The sequence below is a fragment of the Sinocyclocheilus anshuiensis genome, unplaced genomic scaffold (assembly GCF_001515605.1).
Source record: "Sinocyclocheilus anshuiensis isolate Anshui unplaced genomic scaffold, SAMN03320099.WGS_v1.1 scaffold782, whole genome shotgun sequence".
Classification (NCBI taxonomy): domain Eukaryota; kingdom Metazoa; phylum Chordata; class Actinopteri; order Cypriniformes; family Cyprinidae; genus Sinocyclocheilus; species Sinocyclocheilus anshuiensis.
The window spans coordinates 628,078-634,275 of NW_015546111.1; the positions used below are offsets into that span (position 1 = coordinate 628,078).

Below are 6,198 nucleotides of genomic sequence, written 5' to 3' on the forward strand. Positions count from 1 at the left end.
TTTATATTGTTTTAATTTTTATACTGTATATTTTAACTCATTGAATAAATTAACCATGGCTGACTGTGAATAGCACATTTCTCCAATGACATCGGTAAGTGAAAACCTTGGTTTTTGTGTGATGCTGGATCCACACCAGTAGGTGTCTATATATATATCTTACACAACATGCCCCACACTCACGTTTTCGACAGTACTCCATTAGAGAAGTTTGCCTCATACAAGGTAATGCCCCTCTGCAGAGACACGTTGATTATGCCCCCCATACTGTCTGAAATAACGCCCGCATGGATTGCAGCTTTGCATAATACAGAGGTCTAGAAACACACACACACACACACACACACACACACACACACACATATTAAAACATTGTCATTCAAGTAACTCCTTTTATCAGAAGTGTCTGTTGTAAGCTTTTACAAACATCCCTATATGGTTGTACATTAAAATGCCATGACTAATAATCCCACTATTGCACACAGATAATATCCAAGCTTACATCCCGGTATCCTTGTCCATGCCAGCCCCAAATTTCTCCTGTGACACCTTTGCAGCCTGCAGGACAGAATGCACTGGAACACAAGTGAGTCCAGGATTCAGATATTAAACATTAATATGTAACCTACAAGAGTGGGACTATTCAGAGTCATGAAAAATTGTATTTTGTTTTAATGTCACGTCATTATTGAAGATTTCTTCTTACCTAATCTGTTGAGAGGAGAAATGTGTCCCTCGATGCAGACATGAAATGAGCTCTATGGGATAGAAACAGCATTGATATGAACAGCACAGTTACAATCCAGAACATGTGCTCATATTGACTGGCTTAGTGTCGACTACATTTACCAAACTGACTTGAGCTTTTCCATCACAAGAATAAGTTACATTTTAAAGTACATAAAAAAATAAAAAAGTTATTTTAAATTCACAATATTACTGTTTTTACTGTATTTTTGAACAAATAAATGTAGCCTTTGTGTACATAATATTTTTTTAAACAATAAAAATCTTACTTGCTCAATATTGTTTATATATACATTGTTATAAATATTACATATTAGATAACTTGTGTCTAAAGATACAAATGTAATTAAATTAGTAGTACTACTATATTAATTAGATTAAAGTATTTGTTTTATTTTAGTTCTGATGACTTTTACTATTTTGGTATATACAAATTTGAAAAAAATAATGCAGGTGTATCCAACATTTTGACTGGTACTGCATATATTATATTATTATTATTATTATTTTTATTTTTTTGCATACAAAGCCAAGAGAAGATTTGCCTTCAAAACTTAAAAATTACTCTTAAATTATGCATGTCAGCCAGTCAGAAACTGCCATGAGTGGCTTCGACTGTGTGGTCAGGTGATGGTTAAGCCGCGTGCTGTGTTTGTCAATGCATGAGGAGTGAGCATACAGTATTCCATCTACTTCAGTGTGTGGCCAAGCACAGGGGCCTCTACGTATTCAGGCCAGGAGCGGCAGTTTGCTGCCCTGCTTACAAAGCAAACACTCTGAATCTCGGCCAAGGAGGAGAGCTGCATTCCAGTCGGTCACCCTAACACACATTTGAAAATCCTTACATCCAGGGCCGACCCATTAAAGTCCTCTGTATTATAACCTACACACTGGGCCTTGGTCCAACCATAAAAATATAATCATTATACCTAGTGTTCATTTAGTATTATTTATATACAATCATATTTTTCATGAATATTTTGAATTACATTTTATTTTAATTTTAAAATGTTATTTTATTTCAGCTTTACAATTTAACACTTTTTTTTTTTTATAGTTTTAGTTAATTATATCAACACTAATTATATCTAATATACAGTAATAAATAAAGGCTGACCACGTAGTCTACCGTGACACATGTAAGGATGTTTATTTAGCGATCTGTGCATGACCTCCAGTAGGGCGGTTCACATGTGATTTTCGAAACAAGAATAAACCGTAATTGAGATTAGGATGGGAACTGCTCCCACTCGCAGAGTCAGCTGAAGTGCTGTTTACTGAGTAAGCTGTACATTTAGAGAACAACCAGTCACTGGTGTGTTTACTCTGATCGTGTACAACTCGCTTTGAGCTGGAAGAACCATGGGGCCACATGGTATAAGCTCTTATTTTGTTGATGGATTTGTGGATTCTTTTTTGTCTACTGTTTATAGGTGCACAGAATGGAGCGGGATGTGTGCAGGACATGAGCTATTACCTGAGTGCTGATTGGCTGAATAGGACATGACAAAGCCCCGTCCTGAACGGTGAGTGCCGGAGATGAAACGCACCGTGACTTCATTAGTACTCACAGATATATTCCTGTTTTTGGAGGATAACTGCCCACACAGAGGACCTGTGAAGCACAAACCACATGATATAAACAAGCACAGTAGATTTAATGCATTTTTAGATTCAACACTCAATCCAGCACACCTTCACTGCCATAAAAGGCTGTTCATGCACACTTATGTGACCACGCAACCGTCATGCTACAGCAGAGTGGAATGCAGCATGCAAGCTGCAGTCATGCTATGATCATGTGACTGGGGAGCTAAAGAGCAGCATGAGGTTGGATCTCTGGAATTTCTCAGTAACAACATACTGTGAATGAGACGGCTATAAAATTAAAGTTGAAGGTGGCTGTAAATAACTGTAATATAAGTAAGTTTGATACTAATTTTGTGTCTTTTGGGGTTAAGAAGTCATAGTAATGTGTCAGGCCTGATTCAAGGAAGGACTTCTTACCACTCATATTTAATTATATTATTCCATTAAATTATATTTAATTAAATTATTTATTAATTATTAAATCATTTTAAATATTAATATAATTTATCATATGTAGCATATATTTTTTTAGTTTTTTCATTTCTATATAATTATATTATCATATTCAATCATGCTTAATTATATTATTATATTTAATTATATCACATGATATCCCACAGCATACGAGAAAGTAAATCCTAGATGGGTATTTTATATAAGTTATTTAATGTATATTTAATAATGTTGTTATATAAAATCTTTAATTATAATTTTTTTATCATTTAAAATATATTTCATATAATTTATGATATCCATATCATATGAGAAAGTAAATCCTAAATGCATTGTTTAGTTGTTTAATTATTTTTTGTTGTATTTTTAATTCCATTCTTTTATTTATGTATTTTTTAATTTAGAATTTTAAATATTTCATATCTATGTGATATCCATTACACAGCATATGAGAAAGTAAATCCTGAAGTAACTTTTTTTTTGTGGTATTACTGGTGTATACAGAACACTGGGCAAGACTGTCATACCCACTCTAGTGGCTCCACTGGTGTCTGTGATGATAAGAGAGCCAGATATGCAGTCTTGGCTCCTCTCCAAGTCAAAGTCCCCAAAGGTCAAGAGCAGCGTCTGGCCCTTCGGTACCCTTAGGCTCCACTCACACTGGGTGTGGTTAGGGTAGGTTCCCGGGAAGTTCAGTGAGGTCAGTGTGCCACTGCTGGGACTGAGGACTGTGTGTCCACACCCATTGCCTAAAGGGAAAAGAGAGTGGGAAGATCACATTGATATTAATGTGAAAGGAGTTAAAAAGGCATTTTATCTTCAGTTAATGTTCTAATTGTGTGGTCTGTTTCCACATTTAATTAAACCAGACATTTTTTCTCTCATTTAACTTCCATTAATCATCAAATGTGCTAACTAGTTTCTCTCTTGATATGTTTCTAGCCCATGGGAAAACGAGACCGAGCGCATTTAGTATTAGCATTGTGGGTATTGGCAGGTCGTTGGCTTGTGTGGTAAGAGTCTTGCCAATTTTGTCAGTATTAGTCACACTTGAGGGGCATTCCATAAGTGGTGTTAATTAAAGCCATAATTGCAGTAGCGTTTAGTTGATGGCAAAGTTGTGTTGTATGGTAGCTTCCACAGACACGCTCTCCCAAGTTCATAAACATGACATCATCGCCACAACATAACCCCAAAACGATTGCCAACTAGTTTGGAGTTCCACTAAATCCCAGAGTCAATATGAGTAGCCAAATTTATGCAACGCTTTTGAGTCTCTTGCTCCATTTATGGTCTAGGCCCTGTGTGATTAACTAGAGCGGTCTGAGTCCATCGTCCATCTCTCATTCCTAATTTCTCAGTCAGCTCTGAATCATTGGGATTTAAAGCTTCTGTGGTCCCCTTCTTTCTGCTTTAGACACAATTTATCTCTAAATCTACCGAACCTCTTGTTGCTATGAACTATCTTAATCATCGCATAGCAAAACAAACACGATTTTGTGGTCAGGCTGTTAACTGGCAATGTTCAAACAATTTACTGTATGACTCAGTGTTGTCAAAGAGTTGAGTGTTTGATTTGGGTGAGGGCGATTTTATTTACAATAGTCTTTATATATTTCAGTAGTATTTAACCCCAACTAAGGTTTGTTGGTGAAGCTGGTGGCATTTATTGCAAATAATCGTTTTCTTACCCCAAACTCATGAGAAATTATAACTATTTTAAGAAGTGGTGATTTCATATGAACTTGTACAATGTGATTTATATGGAAACAATTTTTAGAAAAAACAAAAACAAATACCACTTCAAAACAGTGAGGCATAAACAGATTGTACAAATCACATTGTATGAACTCAATTAGCCACCAGTTCGCCAAAACGTCAAATAGTTACTGGCATGAGAGCGTGTTGGTTATCTTGTGTGTAATCTGTTTGGTTTAATAAAGGTAATAAAGTTTAATGATCAAATAATAACACATGATATTGTGTCATATTGATTGTATTATTAAATCAATTTGAAGTATCCCCAAAGGGCACTTTTTGCAGCACTGACAGACAAACAAGATGTTAATTCAAAATGAAAAAAATACAATAGTAAGAGCCATATACCATGTAAAAAATAGATGGAAAATTAATTTAAAAGATGCATAACAACATGGTTTCCCACCGTAAATCGTGAAAAAGATTTATGTTTTAATATTTATAAAAGTGTTTAATTTTTCCAAATCAACTATATGCCATTTTTTTAGTTTAACTTGCCCTGAAAAGTGTAAATACTGTGGCTTTGCTGTTTGTTTGATCCTGACCAGTCCAGTCTAGCAACACTGGTTCAAACAGTTATGTGACTTTGGGGTGTGGCTATGTGTTTTTTTGACCAATGGCAGGCAGGGTGAGTGTTTAGAAAAACCTGTGTGGAAACAATAATTCCAGTTGGTGGTGCTGGTGTGTAGAAACTAGACACATGGTTGGCTCCACCTTAACAAGGCCAGTTTCTTTGTAACCACAGCATAAAATTCACAATGAACACCTCATGAAGCACAGCCTGAGGCAATCTTTAGACATTATTTAACAGCAGGCAGACACTGTGATGACATCTGTGCGATGTCTGCGAGTTGAGTTCACAGCAAGGTGTTTAAAACATGCCGCACATAAGGATGCTGGGTATAATTAAGACACTTGCTGACACAGAATATAACATTCCTTACAGCTGAGCTATGAATGCACTGGGACCATGGAGACCAATCCATCATCAGCGCTACACTATCAGGCAGCGTGTAATTTTATTTTCTTGTCAGGGGATTTGCAGACACGTCCCTGCAGGCCTGAGCCTATGGCTGACAGGATGTTGGCCTTTTTAGACTGTAACATCACAATTCCTCTGTCAATCATATTACAACTGTAAACTCAAAAATATTTGGGGACAAGGTGTTTTTTCCTGTTCTTTTGTGTTCTGGCAAAACCTGGATACACTCTAGATCTTCTAAAGCTTGGAAACAATATAACATTAGCATGATCTCTAAAGCATGTCAGCTTCCACTCTAATACAATAACATCCCATAAAACAGTCAGCTTCCCCTCTGGCTCATCTGGTATTGTACATGTTGAGTTCTTGGGGTAGACGTTTGACTGGAAAACATTTTCCGTAGTCCTCACAGTCTGTGAATCTAGCTGGAGTGATTCATGCTGACCCCACACATATTGAGAAATACCATAAACAAATTAATTCTTTCTAACTCGCTCTCTAAACAAAGGCAGAACAGGAGGACATCATTCAGTCCAGCAGTCTGGATGTTGATGTGATCTCAAATATGGGCAAATATGGCTATAAACACACACTTTATTCTTTGTTTATATTTCTAAAAATTATTTGTAGAGAATGCAGTCAAGGGCATGTGATAATAAATTAAAGTT

At 36.1% G+C, this 6,198-nt stretch overlaps 1 protein-coding gene across 1 annotated transcript in view; it reads right to left on the minus strand.

The window, feature by feature from the left end:
* LOC107700721 (discoidin, CUB and LCCL domain-containing protein 1-like) overlaps nucleotides 1-6,198 on the minus strand; it is a 13,528-nt gene that overhangs the window by 6,256 nt on the left and 1,074 nt on the right. Inside the window, exons 2-6 of the mRNA XM_016502486.1 lie at nucleotides 3,318-3,539; nucleotides 2,225-2,362; nucleotides 707-758; nucleotides 503-575; nucleotides 184-317 (exon numbers count right to left, since the gene is read on the minus strand). Of these exons, the coding sequence (XP_016357972.1) occupies nucleotides 184-317; nucleotides 503-575; nucleotides 707-758; nucleotides 2,225-2,362; nucleotides 3,318-3,539 (619 nt within the window). The remainder of the gene's footprint in view (nucleotides 1-183; nucleotides 318-502; nucleotides 576-706; nucleotides 759-2,224; nucleotides 2,363-3,317; nucleotides 3,540-6,198) is intronic.